Genomic DNA, 23,913 nt, shown 5'->3' with positions numbered 1-23,913 from the left:
AATACTTTTTTTTATTTTTTTTTTTAAACCAATTGACGGACACAGGAAGTCCTAAATCATCAGGTTAAACTGCTGCCTACAGGATTGCATGACTCTGGCAAACAAACTATAGGCCAGCCAAGGACAACCCATTCTACAACCAGCATGCCTCAGTTTTATAGCAAAGCAGCACTGAAAGCATGATCATAAAGAGGGGGTCGGACCATGCACCCCCTCTCTCCAGCCACCCCATCTATGACCAATGGATAGATTCATGTATTGCATGAATTTATCCATGGCCGCTATTGCCACCCTCTATTCAGGTGCCCGGCCCATTTTCAGGCGCCTGAATTACAGCGGCGGGGGGGGGTGTTTTTGAAGCACCTGATTAGAGCCATAGGCTCCAATAGGTTTCAAAATAGATGACCTGCGAGTGCCATTCTTGGTCAAACTGGTTGCGATCGGTGGGCACAGCGGCTGCAATCAATGTTTTTTTTTTTTTTTCAGTTTGCCCCCCCAAAAAAAAAATCTTGAGCACCAGTCGCCACTGGGTGGGACCAATGTCCTCAATGGGATACAGGAAGTTCTAAAGCTTTAGGATGTCCAATAACAGTCCAAATGATAGATGGGCAAAACAGAAAACAAATGCTAGCCTTTATGAAAGAAACAGAGCATAGGAAATAGACTAGTGAAGCTGAACCACATACAGACATTAGAGGGAAATGTCTGTTTGACGAACCAGAGTCAGACAGAGTAATAGAAGAACAATTGCACGTTTTAAGTCAATGTCTGAAACGCGCTTCAGATCCCTCAAAGCCACTGAGGAATGATCAGGGACAGTAGCATGGCAGACTCCATGTACATAGGTCTTAAAGACTGAGATGCCAACAAACTCTGAAAGAGAATGGAAAGGGCAGAAACTTAACTTGCGAAAGTGGTAATTGTCAGGCACTGGTCCAAATCCATCAGCAGGAAGGAGAGGATTCCTCCCACGGAGAAGCTCCTGGGGTGAAAGGCACCAGACTCCCACCAAGGGAAAAAAGCCTTAAATGTCTGATGATAGACCTTGTAGGAAGTATACTTCCTAGCCATCAGCAGTGTGGGAATCACAAACTTCAAAATGCCTGTGTCCCTTACAACCTGGGCTTCAAGAGCCATGCTATTTCAGCCAGAGACAATGAAGGATGATTGCAGCTTTGCCCTTGGGACACCAGATCTGGTCGGTCTGGCATGGTGCATGATCCATCTACCAGAAAACTTACCAGGTAAGCACACCACATCAGCCTTGGACAATCTAAAGCAATGAGGATCACCAGAATACCTTCCATCTCGATGCTGCAGAGCAGACAAGGATGTTTCAAGCAAATGCACAGATTAGGCTGTACTGATCTCACAGAACCACCAAAGCATTCATTGCTTCTGTCAGAGGATCCCGGCACCTGGATACAAACCTGTTCAATTATGGTACCTGGAGGCCAGTACGTCCTCACCCAGCACCCGTGACTCAGGTCCAGGAACATTTCTGGGTGAGGGTACCACTCTCCTGGGTCTGGGCACTCACTACCAGCTGAGTAAATCTGCCTGTAATTGTCAAAATTTTGAATGTACATGGAATGACAAAGCCAGAATGTGCAGATCTGTCCAGGCCAAGAGTTACTCTACCTCATTAGCAACGTAAAACTTCTGACTCCTTTCCAATGGCCGATGTATGCCACTATCATGTAGCTGTCCAACGGAAACCAGATCACATGGCCTTCAAACAGGTTGGTTCAATACTAAAGGGAAAGCCAAATCAGCCAAAGCTCCAGGATGTTTACCAGGAGATGAGATCCTCAGGACACCTTCCAAAGTCATTTAGCTGGCATCCTTTGTAAGAATATTCCATAAGATGGGAAGAAAAGACATTCCCTGACTCCAGAGCCAGATTCCTGGCCCACCAAGGAAGAGATAGCCTGATCTTTGGTGGCTGTCTGTCCAGAGATGGGACCGATTTGTCCCATGACCTCAGAATGTTGTTTTGCAAATATCTGGAGTAAAACTGGGCAAAGGAAATGGCCTTGAAAGAGGCTACCATCAGCTCCAAGACTTATGTAGACAATAAGATGGCTTCTGGACTGAAGAGTTTCAAGTTGAGACAAGAGTGTTTGAAACTCCTCCTGGTGAAGGAACCCTCTAAGCCAAAGTGCTCTAAGCATATGCACTGAAAGGACACACATGCAACAGATAAGACGGAAAGCTTACAGCAAACTATCACAGAAGTAGTTTAACACTGCATCCATCTGCCCCACACGGTTCATCAAGCAAGGGATCAACCACAGCGATGGTTAAATCCTTTTTATGGGATTTTGACCAATCAGATGTGATATGGTAAAGTAAAGTCACATGTGGCAAAGTAAAGTCACAGCCAGAATCAAGTGCAAGCAGGACCTGCCAATGAGAACAAAGCTCTGGAAAGGGCTTTCAACAACTTACTGGTACTACTACATCCTCCACCTGTATGGTAGTCCCCTTGTAAAGGAAAAAAGACTGGATCCTTTCTGGCAACAGACCAATTCATAAAGCCACAGAACCACGTGGTTCCACAACTTTCACACATCCCATCCTGCTCTAGGACAATCAACATCTCCTATGACACATTCTATTTTGGGTGGATTAAGGTGTCTATGCTTCCTCTGAGGATAAATGTTGGGGTATCTTTCTGATACTCATTAGAACTGCAGAAGCATCTTGGATGAGCTGTGAAACATTTTAAACAACTACTACTAGCTAGAGCATGGCCTAGATAAACGAGAGCACTCACAGTCTTCTTTACAATGGCACCAAAATACAAGGCTTCAAAGCAGCTATTGTCCTCTGTCTCATCACAATAATCTACAGCCTGCAGATTACACACGCCTCTCACCTGCAGTTTATCTGCCTTTGTTCTCATTTCCAGCAGCTTTTTCTCAGTTGGGTTGATCCGTAAACCTTCATCACACCACTTCAAAGCTTCTAAATAATTCTTTATTTCTATGTAGCATAAAACACCTGAAACACAGCAGAAAAAACAAACAGTCAGTACAAGGGTGAACGTTTTATTGTTGTCCGTGTCCCTATGGCTGTCACATCCTGACCATCAGGGTATTGCTGTTAGTACACCCAAGTTTTATCCTGTGTTGAGCCCTGAGGAAGGGAGAGTATGTTGGCCACCCGAAACGCTTTACATGATTTAACATGACTTTTTTCCCAACAATTAAAATGACCTTGAACTTTTTCATCCGGTTTTGGTCTGGTTCTGCTTTCTGTATTTTTACAGTTTGAGCTACTGTTCACCAAGTGAAGCCTTGCTGTGTGTAAGCTGCCTCACCAAAGCTATGGAGCTTGTTTCAAAATTTTCCTTCATCTGGCTACCTATGCAAGTCTATAGGTTTCCAGCACCTTGTTGAGTACGGTGTATATAACTGAGGTAATGAAGAGGAAATCACTTTCTTTGGCACAGGCAACCAAGAAAACCTATTTCAATGGGGTAAAAATGTGTGATGCTTCACACATTACCACTCTCTTACCATTACCACGGTCTATGACTCGGTACTTCAAACACAAGGTTATTCTCTCTTTTTTTGTATGATTTTATAGTAGACATGGGTTATAGATAGCAACCAAAACCTCGCAAAGGTCCTAAAAGGTCCTAACATTCGAACGGTCAGACGCTTCTTGTAGTTGGCTCCCAGGCTTGCATATATCTCAGGAGGGATTTTGTCCCACTTCTTTTTGCAGATCCTCCCCAAATCATTAAAGTTTCAGGGCTGACGTTTGGTAACTTGAACCTTCAGCTCCCTCCACACATTTCCTATAGGATTAAGGTCTGGAGACAGGCTAGGCCATTTCAGGACCTGCTTCTTCTTGAGCCACTCTTTTGTTGCCCTGGCCGTGTCTTTTGGGTCATTGTCATGCTGGAATACCCATCCACGACTTATTTTCAATGCCCTGGCTGAAGGAAGGAGGTTCTCGCCCAAGATTTGATGGTACATGGCTAGAGGTCGACCGATATATCGGCCGGCCAATATATCGGCCGATATTTGCCGTTTTTTTATTAATTGGCATCGGCCGATTGTGCTGATAAAAAGCCGATTTAGAACTACAGCAGACTTTGAAATGAATTCTGTAATAGAAGTCAGTGTAAGTTGCCTGAGTCGTCATGGAAACGTCTTCCTCCTCTCTGGGCAGGCTGCCAAGAAAAGAACAGAAAGATACCATGTTTACACTTCAATGAATGAAGTCATCTCTGTGTGTAGAAGTTCTCAGTTTAACCATTTAAAGACTAAATCTTTTCTGACACTTGTTGCTTACAAGTAAAAATCCTGTATTTTCTGCCAGAAAATCACTTAGACCCCCCAAAAATTATATATTTTTTTTTAGCAGAGATCCTAGGGAATAAAATAACGGTTGTTGCAATATTTTATGTCACACGGCATTTGCACAGAGGTCTTTCAAATGCATTTTTTGGGGAAAAAAAATACACTATTTAAAAAATAAAAATAAAATAAAAAAAGTAAAGTTAGCCCATTTTTTTTTTTTTCGTCCAAAAGTTTTGACTACCTGTTTTTATTTAATATATACCGTATATACTCGAGTATAGGCCGACCCGAATATAAGCCGAGGCCCCCGATTTACCCCCAAAAAACTGGAAAACTTATTGACTCGTGTATAAGCCGAGGGTGAGACATGGCTGTCCATCCCTGTGTGTCCGTCCATCCCTGTGTGTGTGTCCGTCCATCCATCCCTGTGTGTGTGTCCATCCATCCATCCATCCCTGTGTGTGTGTCCGTCCATCCATCCCTGTGTGTGTATCCATCCATCCATCCCTGTGTGTGTGTGTGTGTGTGTGTGTGTGTGTGTATTCATCCATCCATCCATCCCTGTGTGTGTGTGTATCCATCCATCCATCCGTGTGTGTGTGTATCCATCCATCCGTGTGTGTGTGTGTGTGTGTGTGTGTGTGTGTGTGTGTGTGTGTGTGTGTGTGTGTGTGTGTGTGTGTGTGTGTGTCCAGCCTACCTGTGTCCCGAGCCGCCGTCGTCCCGTGCCTCCTCCGTCCCGTGCCTCCTCCGTCCCGTGCCTCCTCCGTCCCGTGCCTCCTCCGTCCCGTGCCTCCTCCGTCCCGTGCCTCCTCCGTCCCGTGCCTCCTCCGTCCCGTGTCGTGCCGATGGATCGCCGCTCCAGGATCGCCACTCTTCTCGGCGGCCATTCTACAATTCAAAAGCCGCGCCTCCTTCTCCGCCTCCGCCTGTGATAGGCGGAACACTCAATTTCCCAGCAGCCTGTGTTCCGCCTATCACGGACATCCTCTCATACTCGTCCGTAGTATGAGAATGAACGGATGTCCGTGATAGGCGGAACACTGACTGCTGGGAAATTCAGTGTTCCGCCTATCACAGGCGGAGGCGGAGAAGGAGGCGCGGCTTTTGAATTTTAATGTCCGCCGTCTGTCTGCTCGATACGCTGATCGAGCAGTCAGACAGCGGTGACTCGAGTATAAGCCGAGGGGGCACTTTCAGCCTCAAAAAAGAGGCTGAAAATCTCGGCTTATACTCGAGTATATACGGTAGGTTTTTTTTTAATCTAAATCATACATACAAGTAAACTGATTGGAGGTTTGTTTTGTTTAATAAATGTTTAAATGTAAGAAATTTTCTGCATCACTTATGAAGGCTGCTTTCACACTGGAGCGGGCAGGCATTGATGGTAAAACGCAAGTTTTAGCGGCTCTTTACCATCATTTTAGTGGTACTATTTGGCTGCTAGTGGGGCACATATAACCCAGCTAGCGGCCGAGGAAGAGGTTAAATGCGCCCATGAAGCACTGCTGCGAAATCGCATTGCATGCGCTTTGGCAGTGGCGCCCATTAATATCAATGGGCAGGAGTGGTGGAGGAGCGGTATACACCACTCCAAACGTGCTGCTTGCAGGACTTTTTTTTAAGATCCTGCCAGCGCATCGCCTCAGTGTGAAAGCACTCTGTCTTTCACACAGACTGCAGGGGAGCCATTTTGCAGGCACTTTACAGGCGCTATTTTTAGCCCAAAAGCGCCTGAAAAACGCCCCAGTGGGAAAGGTGTGTTAGATCAAGGGGGATTAAAAAAAAAAAAATAATAATAAATAAATAAATAAATAAAATAAAATCGGTCTAACATATCGGCCCAAAAAAAATCGGCATCATATATCGGCTATCGGCCGCCATGATTTCTAAATATCGGCATCGGCCAGAGAAAAACCCATATCGGTCGACCTCTATACATGGCCATATCCATCGTAGCTTTGATGCAGTGAAGTTGTCCTGTACCCTTAGCAGAAAAACATCCCCAAAGCATTATGTTTATGTTCATTAGCAAACTTCAGACAGGCCTGTATGTGTGCCTTCTTGAGCAGCAGGACCTTGCGGGCGCTGCAGGATTTTAGTCCTTCACGGCGTAGTGCATTACCAATTATTTTCTTGGCGACTCTGGTCCGAGCTGCCTTGAGATCATTGACTAGATTCTCCAAAGTAGTACTCATCCTTCTCATGATCACTGAAACTCCACGAGGTGAGATTTTGCATGGAGCCCCAGACCGAGGGAGATTGACAGTTATTTTGTGTTTCTTCCATTTGCGAATAATTGCACCAACTGTTGTCACCCTCTCACCAAGCTTATTGGCAATGGTCTTGTAGCCGATTCCAGCCTTGTGTAAGTCTACAATCTTGTCCCCGACATTTTTGGACAGCTCTTTAGTCTTTGCCATGATGGAGATTGTAATCTGATGGATTGCTTCTGTAGACAGGTGTCTTTTATACAGGAAACAAGCTGAGATTAGGAATACTCACTTTCAGGCCGGGTTCACACTGGTACCACATGACAGTTGTACCACTTTGGATCAGACTTTGCCCTGTGTCATGAAGTCCAACATGCATCTGACTTCAATGAACAGGGATCCGACTTTGATCCCTGACAATACCAGGCACTGTGTCTGGTATGAATCTTTAGGAGGAACGCCATGCAAAATGTAAAGTAAAAACGGACATGGGTTCCGCCTCAAGAAGCATACCAGGCCCTTTGGTCTGGTATAGATTTTAAGAGGAACCCCCACGTCGAAAAAACGACATGGGGGCCCCCAGATTCCAGCCTTCCACCCTATGTGAACGAGTATGGGGTACATTGTAGCCCTACCCATTCACCTGAAAAAAAGTGTCAAAAATAAAACACATTACACATGCTTTTAAAGTAATTTATTAAGGTAGCTCCAGCGTCTCTTCCGATCTCTTCTCCCCTCTCTGGCTCTTCTGCTGTCATCTTCTCCCCTCTCCGGTTCTTCTTCGCTGATGTCTTCTAGCCTTCTCCGGTTCTTCTCCCTCTGTCCGCTGTCTTCTGTCGGGTTTTCTCCTCTGTCTTCTCGCTCTTTTGCTGCATCTTCTCCACTGTCTTCTGCCTCTGTTCTTTTGATGATGCTCTCTATCATGGCAGCAACCATTTACTCACTTTCCTGGGTGGACGTCATATGACGTCATTGAATTTACATGGAGATATCTGAATGATGCCTGCAGCTACAAGCATAATCCAGATATCTTTTTTTGCCAGCGACTCCCTACAGTGTAAAAGCCAATCGGTGCTTCTCCGGTCTCTCCGATGCGAGTGAGGAGCCGGAGAATAATTCCACCACCGGTGGTGACTTACTATAGAGCTGGTCCTCGGCCATCTCTATGACCCTTGGAGGCTGGATATGACATCACTTCTGGCTCTGCCCGATGTAAACACTGCCATTTCTTTTGCTGGAAAGCCCGAGATCGTTTCTTTTTTTTTAGTCTCAGGCTTTCCAGCATAGAATACAGAAGTGGGGACTTGGGGCTAGTTCATACCACATGCAGTCCAGTGTGTTTTTTTCTGCATCAAAAATGCACGTAAAGTAGGTTATATTGTTTCCAACAGCGTAGTTCACACCGGAGCAGTCAGTTCCAGGGCTTTCCAGCTCCAGAAAAAAAAAAAAAAAGTAGAACATGCTGTATTTTTCCTGCACTGTACTGGTACAGAGTAAAACGCATCAAAAATGCACCCGACCCCAGTAAAGTGGGGAAAAAAATAGGAAAGAAAAAAAAAAAGCATCTGGAATGCATCAGAAAACACATGTGACTAAAAATGCGTTAACATGCATGCAACATGCTTCATTAGTTCAGGTATAAATCCAACTATGAGTAAATGTTCTCCTGATATATCACTTTGTTAACTGAGAGGGAGCTGGAATCTCCTTGTAATTCATTAATCCTGCAAAGAAATTCCTAGAACGGCCGAGCGCAGTGTATGGAATGTTTTTAAGTTTTATTACTTTTTTAAATTTTTGGAATCTGTATTTGTAAGCCAGGGAATGCCCAAAGGCTATGTTCTGTACCTATACAAATCATCTTCAATAAAAAATCTTTTTTTTTAAAGCGTTCCCATCGCCTCGTTCTTGCACACAGAATCAAATGCATACATAGATCGTGCCCGCATATGTAAACAAAGTTCAAACCACACATGAGGTATCGTTAGAACGAAAGCAATATTTCTGGTGCTAGACCTCCTCTGTAGTTTTGCACCATTCCATGAGTGTGTGCACTTTTCAAATGTGACACGTTTAGCATCTATTTACTCGGTATAACATCATCTTTTATATTTTACCAAAAAATTGGATTATCTATTGTGATTTTTGCATTAAAATTTATTAAAGCGTATTTTCTCCCAAAAAATTGCATTTGAAAAATTGCTGTGCATAAAAAAAATTGCAATGACCACCATTTTATTCCTCAGGGTCTCTGCTAAAAAAAAAAATGCAAATAATATTTGGAAGTTCTGAGCAATTTTCAAGCACAAAAAGACAGAACTGGCTTGGGCGGCAAGTGGTTAAACAGGAGATTTTCAAAGATATGTTTTCCACTGACCATCACCCTGCAAAAGTAGTATGAGTGCAAAACGTAAATGTGATTTCCTCATGGGTGTATAGTGTTCCATAACATGTTGATATGCTTTTTATGTAGGAGATGTGGTGTCCTCAGGCCAAGGCCAACATAGAGGTAGCCACCTTGGGCGCTGAAGTGTTGGAGATGCAGTTGAAGAGAAAGCCGAGTATCACCAGTCAAGCATTTGCTGGTAGATTAAAAATATATGCTGTGAAATATTATAATGAAAAGAATAAAAAAAAAAAGAATTACCTCGAATTATGGCCTTTAGATGGTCTGGTTTCTGTTTTCTTGCAGCAACTGCATCATTAAGAGATGAGCGGTAGTTACCTATAACAAAAGACACTAGCAGCTGAGTATGACACATTTCTTTAGGCAGCAGGATAGGTGACTGGTTGACTGCAGTGTCTTGGCAAACAGATTGGGACCTTTTATTTTTCTTAATTTGTTAACTACACCTGCAGTATCGAATACATTAGTAGCATCTGCAGCATCTCTCCTCCCCTCTCCAATTTCACAGGCTTGGCTGAAACCTGCAGGAGCCATTGGCTCCAGCTGCTGTCAGTCAAAACCTGTGAGCAGAAAGCAGAGCAGAGCAAGCCTACATGAGTGCCCCCATAGGAAGTGTCTTCCTAAGGGGGCACTCAGGGGAGGGAGAAGCCAGCAGCACCAGCGGGGAATCCCAGAAGAGGAGGATCGGGGATACTCTATGCAAAACCACTGCACAGAGCAGGTAAGTATGATGTGCTTATTTTCATGAAAAAAATATAAAGCTTTACAATCAACTAAAACCATAACTTAAACCTAAAAACCCTTAAACCCTCAAATGGAACTCTCCCTATAACCTTAAAGAGAAACTGAACTCTGAAAGCGGTGCCCAAAAAAGATGGAGGCATAGTAAAGAGACTAGTCACCAATATTACTTGAGGTCTCCCTGCATGGATTTTTTCCCCTTCTAACCTACCTTGCCCCTGTATCCCTGTGTGGAGGTGACCAGCTTGGTAGAAACAGGGCCTTTGTAGAACAAAAAGTGAGCAACACAACAGTGCCATCACCAAACCTCACTCCAAATTTTCTGAGACTAGAGGTACCACCTTAGTCTCATGCTGCAGATATACAGCTATGAGGATACAGGTATAGGAGTGCCGAGGCACACTCACATTACAGAAGTTCATTGTTATTTTTTTTTTTTTTTTATTAAGAGGAATTCCAGACAAAAGATACATTTTCTGGGTACTGCTAAAGCACAGTTAACATTTCTAAACTGTCCCAATAAAATAGTTTTTGAATTTAGTTTCTGTGACAGACCCAACCAGGACAGGGGCTTTTGGAGAGGACTAAAGGCAAGCCTCCTACCCACCGATTATGATCCATGGAGAGAACAGATCATTCTTCAATGATGGACAACATTGTGATGAGATCAAGGCATGGATTCATTCTCTGAAGACAATAAAGCATCCCTTCTGGAGTGGATTGAAATGTGTAATATAAATCTTGTACAAGCTAAATGGTCAGAGGAAATATGGTGGCCCTCCTGCAGACTGGGTTGGAGAGGCTCCTTCACTTGGGACAGAAATATTTATCAACAATATGCCTCAAGAAATCTATGAAGATAAATGAATTCCACTTTTTCAGATTGTATGAGTTTGTCTCACAGACTGTTGTAGAGTTTTTGCCGGGCAGTCTGAAGTGGGGTGGGATCACTGTTTTTTATGCACGTCTTTGTCCCATTGTGTGCCTCCTAGGTGTGCATTCCCATTGTTAATTGAGTTAACCGAGTCGCCTATTGTTTCTGTTTGTTGGCTAATTTGGATAACTCTTGGAGGTTCCTATTACGAGCCTTGTGTCAACTTTAGTTCGTTATCTAACCCTTGTGTGATATTTTGGGTAAATATTTTTTATTTATTTTTTTAGGTCCATCACAGCTCCCTTTAAACCAGGGATCTCAAACTGGTGGCCCTCCAGCTGTTGCAAAATTACAAGTCCCATGAGGCATTGCAAGGCTAACAATTATAAGCATGACTAACATAGGCAAAAGCATGATGGGACTTGTAGTTTTGCAACAGCTGGAGGGCCGCAAGTTTGAGACCCCTGCTTTAAACCAACCTAGTATTATATTACCCATACTTTACAAAGGTGCCTAGATGTGGCATAATGGCTTCACATGTTTTTGCAACAAAAACCTCTGTTTTTAACCTAAAATGCTGAAATAATTTATTTAAATAAAGTTTTTTGTGCCGATTATATGGAGAGTGGGCTTGGGAATTTTGTATTGCTCTATAGATTATTCTGCACCCATGCCTCTGTACATTTGCTAGATTATAAATTAATCCAAATGGTTGCCATTATTCCCCAACAGTGCCACAGACAGCAATAACAACGTTAGAGGTCATATACCCTCCAAAACATTAAAAATTTCAGAATTTCCATTTTGTGTCCAGCCAGGTGTTTTAGATGACATAATCATTTAACCTACCTAAATGAAACTGTGCTGCCGCCCTGTTGGTGTACAGGACAGCATTCAGCTCCTGGTCTTTGCTGTTTTTCTTGATGCCCTCTGTATATGACTCAATGGCTTTCTTGTAATCCTTCTCCTTAAAATAGTCATTGCCTTCTTCTTTGTAGGATCTGGCCAGTTCTGTTGCAAGAAAACAGACAGTGAGTGTGATGAGAATAGGAATGCTCAGCTAAAAGAGTGACTTGTGAATACAAACTACATTACAATTCATGACATGAAGGTTTCAGAAAAATAACACTTGTGCCATATAGTCATGCACAAAAGCAATTCTACTTTTATACTGTTATAATGCATAATAGGCGATTACAAAGATATACAGAATATCATTTACTTGTATGTGTACTGAGTATTAAAGGAGATTGCCAGTCGAAAACGGACTGCTCTCCTGCAAATACTTTTAAGAACAGCCCTCTTCGTGCAACCATCTTACGGATTCTCCATTATTTCAGAGTTTATGCACAGCGATAGCCGCATTCTGCATGAAGCAGAGCCATGGATTGGCTGCTGTCCGGAAGGGTTGTGTTTGGTATCAAGCAGAGGTATTGATTAGCTGATACCTGCTGATTGCCCTCTATATTCTGGTCTAGCCATTGGACAGGATGGATCCTGTGGACAGGCAGAAGCACTAATTGGCTTCTGATGTCACTTTCCTCCCTATTGGCTAAGCAGCCAGTCTTTGCCTCCAATTCAAACGGTCATATCAGTCTATAAGGGAACCAAGCGAGTCAAAAGTATGTAAGAGCTTTTATTATAGGTTAGAAGCAAGAGGGATGAGGCTTAAAGCCTGCTTTAATAAAACTTTGATAGATGTACATTATTTCTGTTAATTTCTCAGAGAGGTGCCTGAACTGTGGGTTAAAAATTAAAACCTGGCAAGGTACTCAGTAAAAGGATTTTATTGCTGACAGATTCCTCGTGTTGAGCTGGCTCAGCGGCAGAGCAGACCTATGAAGTATGGCATATAGTGCTGTGCTTGACCTGTAATGCCCCGTACACACGAGAGGACTTATGTCCGACAGACTTCCAAAGGAGTTCCGCCGGAGTTCCGCCGGAGTTCTGCCGGAGTTCCGCCGGAGTTCCGACGGAGTTTCGACGGAGTTCTGACAGACTTTTCGGCCGAACGGACTTGGCCACACACGATCACACTAAACTCCGACGGATTCGAACGTGATGACGTACGACCCGACTCGAATAAGGAAGTTCATAGCCAGTAGCCAATAGCTGCCCTAGCGTCGGTTTTAGTCCGTCGGAGTAGCATACACACGAGCGGAGTTTTCGAAGGGGACCGGGTCCGGCGGAGTTCCTTCGGGAAAATTTGAAGCATGCTTCATTTCTAAAGTCCGTCAGACTTTGGCGAATCAAAAGTCCGTTGCAGCCCACACACGATCGAAAAGTCTGACGGACTCGGTCCTTCGGACTTTGGATGTTGAAAAGTCCGCTCGTGTGTACGGGGCATAAGTAGAACTTCATAAAGCAGCCAGAAAACTGTCAGCCTCCAGACCTGAGTCCGGGCTTTAGCTCAGCCATGCTGACAAGGTCCCTTAACCCCTTCAGCTCCCCTTCAGCTCCGGAAAGGTTTTACTCCATTTATGCAAGGCCATTTTTTGCTATTGCACTGCGCTACTTTAACTGTTTATTGCACGGTCATACAAAGCTGTACCCAAAATTTAAATTCATATAATTTTTCTCACACAAATAAAGCTTTCTTTTGGTCAAATTTAATAACCACTGGGTTTTTGTATTTTTTGCTATATGAAAGAAAAGACCAAAAATTTTGAAAAAAAAAATAAAAAAATTTTTTTCTTACTTGCCTGTTAAAAAACATAGCCAATTAAATATGTCAAAAATTACATTTTTTCATATATTTTGGAATTTTTTTTTATTCTGGTACGTCTTTGGTTATAAAAAAAAAAAAAAAAAATATCAATAAGTATATATTGATTAGTTTGTGTGAAAGTTATAGCATTTACAAACTATGGTATATATACTGGAATTTTTATTTATTTACTTTTTTATATTAGTAATGGCGATGATCAGCAACTTATAGTTGGACTGTTATAGTTCGGCAGACAATCTGACACTACCTGACACTGGGGGGAAACCGAGTAACTGACAGCACCTGTAACATTAATGCAGTGATCAGTGCAAATACTATACCAGTGATGGCGAACCTTGGCACCCCAGATGTTTTGGAACTACATTTCCCATGATGCTCTGGTACCTTGCATTGTAGTGGAGCATCATGGGAAATGTAGTTCCAAAACATCTGGGGTGCCAAGGTTCGCCATCACTGTACTATACACTGTCACTGTACTGACACTGGCTGAGAAGGGGTTAACACCAGGAGTGATCAAAGGGTTAACTGCATGCCTAACAAGTGTTAATGTTTGCCGATTTTTACTAAAGGTCTATTTGTTTCTTATCCCTGTGATGGTTCCCTATGTACAGAGCTCTGTATTGATTGTCAACACAGGGCTTTGGGCTGTGATTGGACACAGCCCATCAGCAGGTCCCGGCCATGAATCATTGGCCAGGACCTGGTGACAGATTCCCACTGTGTCTAATCACAGCGGAAGTCAGGGCAGGGGCATGCATCTCTGCGCCCTACACCTGGAAACTGACAGCGAACTACCAGTACTTTGGTTCTCCTGTATGGGCCCCTCATCCACAGTACACTATGGGTGGTTGGTCCATAAGTGGTTAAAGAGACCCTCTAGCTAGACCATTTATTTCAACAACAATCTTCCCATAAGATTATATGTGCATTTTACATGTTATTTCCCTGTAAAAGCCTAATCCGTGTAGACATTCTGGGACTGCTGCTGTGCGCTTTCATCTTGGATGTAATGGCAGCAGTCCCGGCAGACTTGGTGATGTGAATGGAGTGACCCTCCATAATATTCCTCTTCAACCTTCCCTGGTTGCTACATAAAAAGTTATGCAGGGAGGTGAGGAGGGTAAGAGCTGGGCCAGCACAGACAGTATTTAGACTCTCCCTGAAGAGGAGAGGCCTATGATGTACAAAGAGGAAGGGGACTTTGCAAAGGAACTGACTAGTTAATTTGCCTGAAAGTTCAGAGGTACATTGCAAGTTAAAGAAGATCTCTGGGTATTAATATTTTATGCATAGTTACATTGGTCCAACTTGGACCAATGTAACAAAGTATATACCATGCCTGGCTGATGCCACTGGAAGCTGAAAATCACTGAAGTAGACAAGTGACCTTAACGCCCAACCTCGTCCAATCTGGGAGCGCTTTGCATTCATTCAGAAGCGGCAAAGCATACTCTGAACGACACCTGTGCTGAGCAGTTGACCTCCTGTGTTCAGTTTGCAGCAGGGCCGGCGCTCGGTGCGGGCCCTGAAAGCAAGTGGAGATCACTGGGGTAGCTGTGTCTATTTCAGTGATTTCCACCTTCCAGGGGCATCGGCCAGGTACGATATATACATAGTTACATTGGTCTAGCTTGGACTAATTTAACTATGTATAAAAATTTCCATACCTGGAATTGTTCTTTAACATAAAAAATAACTTAAGGAAAGAAAACTGCTGCAACTAAACATTTAAAATACTTCAGTTTTCTGTGCGTTTTCATGCAATTTAAGTTGGTGGTAGGCTGTCTTTGATATAAATGCCTTTTAGCAGTTTTTTTTTTAAACTTTTTATACTACCTTCAGGATCATCAGTCAAAATTGACTGCAGACAAGCCAGCTCCGGGGTCTTCTCCGCTTTGACTTCATCAGGAGCTTTCTTCATGAACATGGGAACCTTATCAAATTCCTTCAAGGAATGCAAAAAACACTCATAAATCCCACAATAATGCACCTACTTACCATTACAGAATAGTTCATTATGTATGTAATGACCTCTCTAAGTTTATGTGTACCTATATACAGAACAAAGTTGAGATTGTTCAGTGAAAATAGCAGTTTTCTTGTGCAATGGTCAGCAAATCGACAGTAACTGATCAGATTTCAATTTACTGCAGTCAGATCTGGTAGGTTTGTACATTCACGGCTCCACCAATTTCTTCTGAATTGTCCAAAATTTTTGTTTGAAGGAGTGGAGTGGAAAATTGGTGGATGAACATCACCTGCATCCAATCAGATACAGTTACCGTTTAGGTATTCTGACAGTGACTATTGTTGGCTGTCAGAATAAAATAGCCCACAGCAGAAGATCCGTTGTCCATCCATGCAAACAGTATGGAATCTTATGCCCCATACACACTATCAGATTTTTTGCTGATTTTTTCCCTATCAGATTTACCAAAACCATGTAGTGCAAGGGCCTGCCTGATTGCATACACATTGAAACCCCTAAGGTTTGACCTCATTATATTGTTTTGGTAAATCTGAAGGAAAAACTCAGCAGAAAATCTGATGGTGTGTATAGGGCTTTAGATTAATTTTTTTCAGTCTGCAGGCTGTAGATATAGTAATTATTAACCACTTTCAGACCGGACCATTTTGCTGGTAAATGACCAGAGGTCTTTTTACAATTTGGCACTGCGCTGCTTTAAATGGTAATTGCGCGGTCATGCAATGTTGTACCCAAACAAAATTTGCGTCCTTTTCTTCCCACAAATAGAGCTTTCTTTTGATGGTATTTGATTGCCTCTGCGATTTTTATTTTTTGCGATATAAACGTAAAAAGACCGCAAATTTTGAAAAAAAAATGATATTTTCTACTTTTTGTTATTAGAAAAATCCAATAAACTCAATTTTAGTCATACATTTAGGCCAAAATGTATTCAGCCACATGTCTTTGGTAAAAAAAAAAGTCAATAATTGTATATTTATTGGTTTGCGCAAAAGTTGTCACATCTACAAACTAAGGTACGTTTTCTGGAATTTACGCAGCTTTTAGTTTACGACTGCCTATCTCATTTCTTGAGGTGCTAAAATGGCAGGGCAGTACAAACCCCCCCCCCCAATGACCCCATTTTGGAAAGTAGACCCCCTAAGGAAATTGATAAGTGGCATGTTGAGCCCATTGAATATTTTATTTTTTTGCCTCAAGCGATTGAATAATGACAAAAAATAATTTTTTTTTTTTTTTTTTTACACAAAGTTGTCACTAAATGATATATTGCTCACACATGCTATGGGCATATGTGAAATGACACCCCAAAATAAATTCTGCTCCTTTTCCTGAGTACGGGGATACCACATATGTGGGACTTTTTGGGAGCCTAGCCGCGTACGGGGCCCCGAAAACCAAGCACCGCCTTCAGGCTTTCTAAGGGCGTAAATTTTTGATTTCACTTCTCACTACCTATTACAGTTTTGAAGGCCATAAAATGCCAAGATGGCACAAAACCCCCACAAATGACCCCATTTTAGAAAGTAGACACCCCAAGCTATTTGCTGAGAGGCATTTTGAGTCCATGGAATATTTTATATTTTGCCACAAGTTGCGGGAAAATTACAAACTTTAATTTTATTTATTTTTTTTTTTCACAAAGTTGTCACTAAATGATATATTGCTCACACATGCTATGGGCATATGTGAAATGACACCCCAAAATAAATAGTGCTGCTTCTCCTGAGTACGGGGATACCACATATGTGGGACTTTTTGGGAGCCTAGCCACGTACGGGGCCCCGAAAGCCAAGAACCGCCTTCAGGTTTTCTAAGGGCGTAAATATTTGACTTCACTCCTCACTACCTATTACAGTTTTGAAGGCCATAAAATGCCAAGATGGCACAAAACCCCCACAAATGACCCCATTTTAGAAAGTAGACACCCCAAGCTATTTGCTGAGAGGCATGTTGAGTCCATGGAATATTTTATATTTTGCCACAAGTTGCGGGAATATTACAAACTTTTTTTTTTTTTTTTTTTCACAAAGTTGTCACTAAATGATATATTGCTCACACATGCCATGGGCATATGTGAAATGACACCCCAAAATAAATTCTGCTGCTTCTCCTGAGTACGGGGATACCCCATATGTGGGACTTTTTGGGAGCCTAGTCGCGTACGGGGCCCCGAAAACCAAGCACCGCCTTCAGGCTTTCTAAGGGCGTTACAGTTTTGAAGGCCATAAAATGCCAAGATGGCACAAACCCCCCCCAAATGACCCCATTTTGGAAAGTAGACACCCCTAAACTTAGGGGTACACTAGTGAGACTAGGTAATAAATGGCGGGTGCCCTGAAACTATAAAAAAAATAACTAACCAACCAGCGTCACCTGTAACAGTTATATGGTGATCACTGGTGAAAGGGTTAACTAGGGGGCAATCAGGAGGCTTTATGCGGTAGTATATGGGGGTCCCTGGCGCTATAAAAAGCTGGGGCGAACCTAAATACCTACCTGCCTAACTAGCGTCACCTGTGACACTAATACAGTGATCAGAAAAACGATCGCTTATTAGGCTGGGTTCACACTGGAGCGATGTGGGAACGCCACGAATGCGCGGCGGGTTCCCGCATCACATGCCTCCCGGCGGCAGTTCACACTGCCCTATGCGAACTGCTGGGAGTGTCAGTGAAATGTTAATGACACCCCCAGATCAGTTCGCATATCGCAGTGCGATCTGCAAACTCGGATCGCATGGTGTGAACACCCATGCGATCCGATTCTGCTGTGGGCCAAAAAAAGGGTCCCGTGCGAATTTGCGGCGGGTGCGGCGGGTGCGACACGAATTCAGCCATACTATCTGTATGGCTGAACTCGAATCGCACAGAGATCGGATGTGATTTGCACTGCAGTGCGGTGCGAATCACATTCGTTCTCATAAACCGCTGCAATGTGAACCCAGCCTTAGTGACACTGGCGAGGGGGGGTGATCACGGGGTTAAACCTTTATTGGGGGGGTTAGGGGGGCACATTAGAACTAAAGGGGGCTAACCCTAACTGCCCTAACAGTTATTACAGTCACAAATGACACCAATGCAAAAAAAAAAAAAAAAGCAATTGGTGTCACTGTGACTGGGGGGGCAGGGGTAATTGGGGGGTGATCGGGGGGTAAAGGGGGGGTGTGAGTGTGCCTGGCATGTTCTACTGTGTAGTGTAGTGCTTGTGCAACTCACCGATGCTCTCTCCTAGGTGCCGGAACGAAAAATACCGACACGGAGGAGAATACATCACTTCCTCTCCTGTGTTTACATTACAGGAGAGGAAGTGATGTCACCGGACATTTTCATTCGTCGGGAGCGATCGCGAGGGGGTGGCCATAAATGAATGGCCGTCCCCTCGTCCGGGATCGCTCCCGAACGAATATCGACCGCCGCAGGCACCGGGCGGGGGCCCAATCGGGCCCCCGACCCGCGGGCAGGCAAGGACGTACATGTAAGCCCTTATGCCTGCCCGTGCCATTCTGTCGACGTACATCGTCGTGCGGCGGTCGGCAAGTGGTTAAAAGGGGTTCCCTGGCACCTGAAATACCATGGGAGAGATTTACTGAAACTGGTGCACACCGAATCTGGAGCAACTGTGCATAGTAACTAATCAGCTCCTAGGTTTTCATCCCTATTCACACCGGTGCGACTTGCAATGCAATTTGACTGTTTAAAAATCACACCGTCACAGCCTATTTTTGCCAATGGACCGTTCATATCGCTGCAACTCATGTCGCAGTGATTATGAAAAAGGTTCCTGCACTACTTTTTGATGATTTAATAGCGACTTGCATAGACCCACTGATTATGGGGTACTTTGACACAGCAAGTGGGTTTAAGCACCATATAGTCATATGGTGTGAATAAATCCCCATATTTTATGTTCAAGTGTTTTAAATAGCCTTGCAGTATTATTTTTGTACGTGTGCGCTATAATATATTTTGTTCCGTTTTCTGTCTTATAGCAGCACCATCTTGAATGTAAATGCAATTTTAGGGTGTGCCCCCAAGTATGTTTTTTTGTATCTTTTCATCAAAAGGGGTGTTCACTGTCATATGTCACCCGTATTGCTTTAATTTACATAACGGTTGTCCAATGGATCTCCGCATTGTTTGGTTTATTTCACGAAACTGTTGTATCGTTCTATTTGACATTCGCAGTCCTGCGGACGCCAAGACAGACTTATCATTAAATTACTTATGTGCAGTTTTACTCATTTCAATATACTCAAGCGTTTAAGTGGTATGTTATAATACCTGTTTTCTTTTTTCTGTAACTAATGTCTCGTACTCCCCTTTTCCCTTTTTGAAAACTGAATAAAACTTTAATTACAAAAAAACAAAACAAACAAAAAAAGAAGAGGTCGCAAGCCACAATGAAATTGTCAGTGCAAATCGCACTGATGTGCTATTTCAGTGAAACTTCAAAGCTACACAAATTCAAAGCCGCACACCCATAAACCTGAATGAAGCCCTCGTTCACACTGGACACAGCTTTGATATCGTGCAAAACAAAATTGACGTCCTTTTTTTGCCACAAATAGCTTTCTTTTGGTGATATTTGATCACCTCTGCGGTTATTATTTTTTGCGCTATAAACAAAAATAAAGCGACAATTTTGAAAAAAAATGCAATATTTTTTACTATAATAAATATCCCCCAAAAATATATTAAAAAAATTATTTTTCCTCAGTTCAGACCGATACCTAGTCTACATATTTTTGTTAAAAATCACAATTAGCGATTATTGATCGGTTTGCGCAAAAGTTATAGCGTTTACAAAATAGGGGATAGTTTTATAACATTTTTATTATATATATATTTTTTTTACTAGTAATGGCAGCGATCAGCGATTTTTATTGTGACTGCGACATTATGGCGGACACATCTGAAATTTTTGGGACCATTGTCATTTATACAGCAATCAGTGCTATTTAAATGCACTGATTCCTGTGTAAATGACACTGGCAGTGAAGGAGTTAACCACTAGGGAGCAGTGTAGTGTTATGTATGACGTTACGTTTTTTTTTTTATTGTAGGGGGCGTGGCCTGGCATGTGATGTCGCTGATCGTCTTTCCCTATAAAAAGGGAAGAGACAATCGGTGACAGCCACAGTAGGAAGCCCGGGGAGAGGTTTGTTTACATAGACCTCTCCTCGTTCTTCAGCTCTGTGACCCGATGGCGGGACACCAGGAGCGATCGGGTCCAGTGGTCCCGCGGCCACGTTCACGGAGCTCAGGACCGGGTCGGGAGCGCCCGCCAGCGGCGCGCTCCCGACCCATGGCTGAGCACTTAAAAAGCAACATACAGGTAAGTGCTTGTGCCCAGTCGTGCCTTGCTGCCAACGTATATGTGCAAGAAGCGGTCCTTAAGTGGTTAAAGGAGTTGTAAAGGCAGAAGGTTTTTTGTTTTTTATCTTAAAGAATTTGTTAAACCCAAAAAAAAAAAATATATAAAAACTGATCCTGTACCCTTAAAGCACGTTATACAGCACAGCGCTTGTGCTGTGTAATTTTGCCCCGTAACACCTGTAATACCTGGCTGATCCTGCCAGTTTCTACCCTCCCCTCTGTATGCTGACAATGATATATCATGGTTAGTTCTGAGCTCTGACACCGTGGTCAGCGTACATGCCTCCGTCGCTGCTCTGCTCCTCTCCCTGCTGCTTCAAAACTAACTGATCTTTATATCATCCCCTCTGACAGATACAAAGCTGTATCCTAGCGTCAGTGCTTTATTTAAAAAAAAAAAAAAGCAGGATTTCTACGTGTTTTAACAGCATCTCCCAGCGATCACGTGACTCCAGGCTCTCTCCTCCTCACCTACCCGGCTGTTGTCGGCAGGGGAATCTCGGCCCCGCCCACTGGAGATATTAGACGGGGAGAACAGAGAGCCTGGAGTCACGTGATTGCTGAGAGATGCTGTTAAAACAGGTAGAAGTTAAAACAGGTAGAAATCAGTTTTTGCTTTTTTTATAAAGCACCGGCACTAGGATACAGCTTTTTATCTGACAGAGGGGATGATATAAAAGATGAGATAGTGGCTTAACAACCACTTTAATGTATTATGTGCATTAAGATAAAAAAAAAACCTTCTGTGTGCAGCAGCCCCCCACAGGCCTCCTAATCCTTAACTGAGCCCATCTTTATCCAGAGATGTTGCCGAAGTGTCTTAGCTGTCACTACTGTCAAAGTCAGTCAGCCAATCAGGAGAGAAAGGGGGTGGGGTGGGCCGTGGCTCTGTGTCTGAATGGACATGGGGTGCTGTGACTCGGCTTGGGTGCCCCTAAAGGACCCGAGAAGAGGAGGACCTGGGCAACTCTGTGCAAAACCAACTGCACAGAGCAGGTAAGTGTGACGTGTTTGTAAAGTCTGGTTTTAAAAAAAAATAAAAATGACTATCACTTTAAGGCACGAGTTTGAGTTTTATACGTTATAGCAAGCGTTGCCCAGGAACTATATCATATTGGTTAAAAGTTTAGGAAAGGCTGCTGCAGAGACAGAACGACATGGCTGCTTTTTTTCCCCCTCACAGTAAAAGTCCTGCTGTGCAAGAGATTAGAGGAGGACAATAGCAAAGTTGGCCATGCACTAGTAGAAGTACGAACAAACCTTCGCACAAAAAGTTCAAATTAAGTACTTCTTAATTTTGCTTTTAAAATTAGATTTTGGAATAAATGTAATCTGAAAGAAAACCACATTCACTGCTCCTTCAGATTTTCCCGTCAATGCGGTTTAAAAAGAAAACCAATTTAAGGTTTTTGTACAGATTATATATCTGGATTTATTTATTTTTTGCAAGTTCATCTTTAAAAGCTGGACTCCATATATGGCTATTTTTGCAGTTATTTTGATCCAGCTTGGACCAATGTACATAAGTAATTATGAGCCATACCTGGCTGATCCCTCTGGAACCTCAGTCGTTGCTGAGTGAGCTACCACCTATGTTTACAATACAGCAGGGCAGCCACTTGGCACAGGACCCGAAAGCTAGTTGACATCACTGAAGTAGTGGTGCCTACTCAAAAGATTGGCTATGTATTGGCACAACTAGGCTTGCACTGATACCAGTATCTGCGCAAATGCTCCCATACCTAAAACCAAAACCTTTGCGGTGCAATTTGAGCTAAAACAAAATGAATGGGCTCAAATCGCACTGCAAAGGATCGCAAGTGATTTGAACAGGAATGCTGTGTAATTTCTGTCTGAATTGCATGCGGTTTCCTCCACCACTCCTGTGTGAACCCAGGCTTGTCATAGTGACTTCAGCCTGGGTTCACACAGGAGCAGTTTGGGAAACCGCGTGCAATTTGGACACCACATTCCTGTTCAAATCACGTGATTCTTTGCTGTGTGATTTGAGCTCATGCATTTTGTACTGGCTCAAATCGCACTGCAAAAGGTATTGGTAATTGGTATCAGTTCTTCTACTCGCTGGTAAAAAAAAAAAAAACAGATATCAGTGCACTAGGCACAACCCATTCAAACATCGGGCCAAGCTGGACCAATGTAACTATGCAAAATAAGCCCTACCTGGAATTCAGCTTTACCGTGCCATACAGACTGTCTATAGCACAGCATATAAAGTCTCAATTATATTAGTGCCTCTACAGTGCTTACTTAGGAGACGTCCTTCCAATGAAGTTTCACTGCACATAAGAGCCAATCAAATTTCATCTTTCATTACTTAAGCAGCACAGTAGCCAAGTGGTTAGCACTTCTGCCGAGCAGCACTAGGGTCATCGGCTTAAGTCCCAACCATGGCACCATGTTCTTACTGTGCTGCATGGGTTTTCTACGGTACTTTGGTTTCCTCCCACACGCCAAAGCCATGCCAGTAGGTTAATTGGATCTAAATTGACTGTACTATGTGTATGTATAAATGTCAGTTATGGACCTCAGATTGTAAGCTCGTGTACAGGGACTGATGTGAATCTACAATATATATGTGTAAATTGATGGATAGAGAGATATATTATATATATATATATATATATATATATATATATATACACACACACACACACACACAGGTGTATCTCAAAAATGTAGAATATCATCAGAAAGTTATTTCAGTAATTCAATTCAAAAAGTGAAACTGATATTATATAGATTCATTACACACAGAGTGGTGTATTCTAGACTCATGGTGTCACACTATAATCAGCTAATAAACTCAAAACACATGTAAAGGTTTCCTGAGCCTTTAAATGGTCTTAGTCTGGTTCAATAGGTTACACAATCATGGAGAAAACTGCTGAACTGACAGTTGTACCAAAGACAGTCATTGACACCCTCCAAAAGGTAATTTTTAAAGAAGCTGGCTGTTCACAGAGTGCTGTATCCAAGCATATTAATGGAAAGTTGAGTGGAAGGAAAAAGTGTGGTAGAAAAAAGGTGCACAAGCAACAGGGATAACTGCAGCCTTTTGAGGATTGTGAAGCAAAGGCTATTCAAGAATTTGGGGAAGATTCTGTGTCAGTGCTTCAAGAGCCACCACATACAGATGTATCTAGGGACAAGGGCTACAACTGGCATTCCTTGTGTCAAGGAAATCTTGAACCAGACAATGTCAGAAGCGTCTTTGCCTGGGGGGCGACAGAGAAAAAGGACTGGACTAT

The 23,913-nt window shown here is 42.9% G+C and overlaps 1 protein-coding gene across 1 annotated transcript in view; it reads right to left on the bottom strand.

The window, feature by feature from the left end:
- TTC4 (tetratricopeptide repeat domain 4) overlaps positions 1–23,913 on the bottom strand; it is a 44,127-nt gene that overhangs the window by 13,798 nt on the left and 6,416 nt on the right. Inside the window, exons 3-6 of the mRNA XM_077453264.1 lie at positions 15,116–15,224; positions 11,401–11,562; positions 9,177–9,254; positions 2,882–3,006 (exon numbers count right to left, since the gene is read on the bottom strand). Coding sequence (XP_077309390.1) covers positions 2,882–3,006; positions 9,177–9,254; positions 11,401–11,562; positions 15,116–15,224 — 474 coding nt within the window. The remainder of the gene's footprint in view (positions 1–2,881; positions 3,007–9,176; positions 9,255–11,400; positions 11,563–15,115; positions 15,225–23,913) is intronic.

The sequence above is a fragment of the Lithobates pipiens genome, unplaced genomic scaffold (assembly GCF_037356315.1).
Source record: "Lithobates pipiens isolate NorthernLeopardFrog02 unplaced genomic scaffold, aLitPip1_a1.2 Scaffold_23, whole genome shotgun sequence".
NCBI lineage: Eukaryota > Metazoa > Chordata > Amphibia > Anura > Ranidae > Lithobates > Lithobates pipiens.
The sequence above is the reverse complement of the archived record's forward strand: the minus strand, read 5'-3'. Positions and strand labels throughout refer to the sequence as shown.